Source organism: Bison bison, unplaced genomic scaffold (genome assembly GCF_000754665.1).
Source record: "Bison bison bison isolate TAMUID 2011002044 unplaced genomic scaffold, Bison_UMD1.0 scf7180017864371, whole genome shotgun sequence".
Lineage (NCBI taxonomy): Eukaryota > Metazoa > Chordata > Mammalia > Artiodactyla > Bovidae > Bison > Bison bison.
The window spans coordinates 4,533,401-4,533,936 of NW_011494943.1; the positions used below are offsets into that span (position 1 = coordinate 4,533,401).

The 536-nt window shown below is 61.9% G+C and overlaps 1 protein-coding gene across 1 annotated transcript in view; it reads left to right on the forward strand.

Annotated features, from left to right (window-relative positions):
- Positions 1–536, forward strand: part of SOX9 (SRY (sex determining region Y)-box 9) — a 5,414-nt gene that overhangs the window by 904 nt on the left and 3,974 nt on the right. The window contains exon 2 of the mRNA XM_010856479.1: positions 351–534. Coding sequence (XP_010854781.1) covers positions 351–534 — 184 coding nt within the window. The remainder of the gene's footprint in view (positions 1–350; positions 535–536) is intronic.

Below are 536 nucleotides of genomic sequence, written 5' to 3' on the forward strand. Positions count from 1 at the left end.
GGCAGGAGCGGCTCCTTGCAGATTAAGTGGTTTTTTAGAAAATGTTCAGAGGGTGTTGCGGACGGAAGTATGAATCCAGTAGCAAAGGCCGGGAGAGCGGGAGCTATTTTCATCCGCAGGGTTTCCAAAATAGAAGAGAAGGGGAGAGGGCGGGGCGGGGAGGGACGCTCAGGTCGCACTAGGAGGACGAAGTTTTGCGGTTCTTGTTTTTCAAAGAAAAGCGGTGAGCTGCAGTCGCGTCTGGCAGGCAGGGAGGCGGGAGGGAGGCGAGGGTCAGTGTTCGAGGATGCCGCGGGGTGGGGGTCGCCTCTAGCTCAGCCCCTCTCTCTTTCTCCCCGCGCCGCCCCCAGACTGCTGAACGAGAGCGAGAAGCGGCCGTTCGTGGAGGAGGCGGAGCGGCTGCGCGTGCAGCACAAGAAGGACCACCCGGACTACAAGTACCAGCCGCGCCGGAGGAAGTCGGTGAAGAACGGCCAGGCCGAGGCCGAGGAGGCCCCGGAGCAGACGCACATCTCGCCCAACGCCATCTTCAAGGC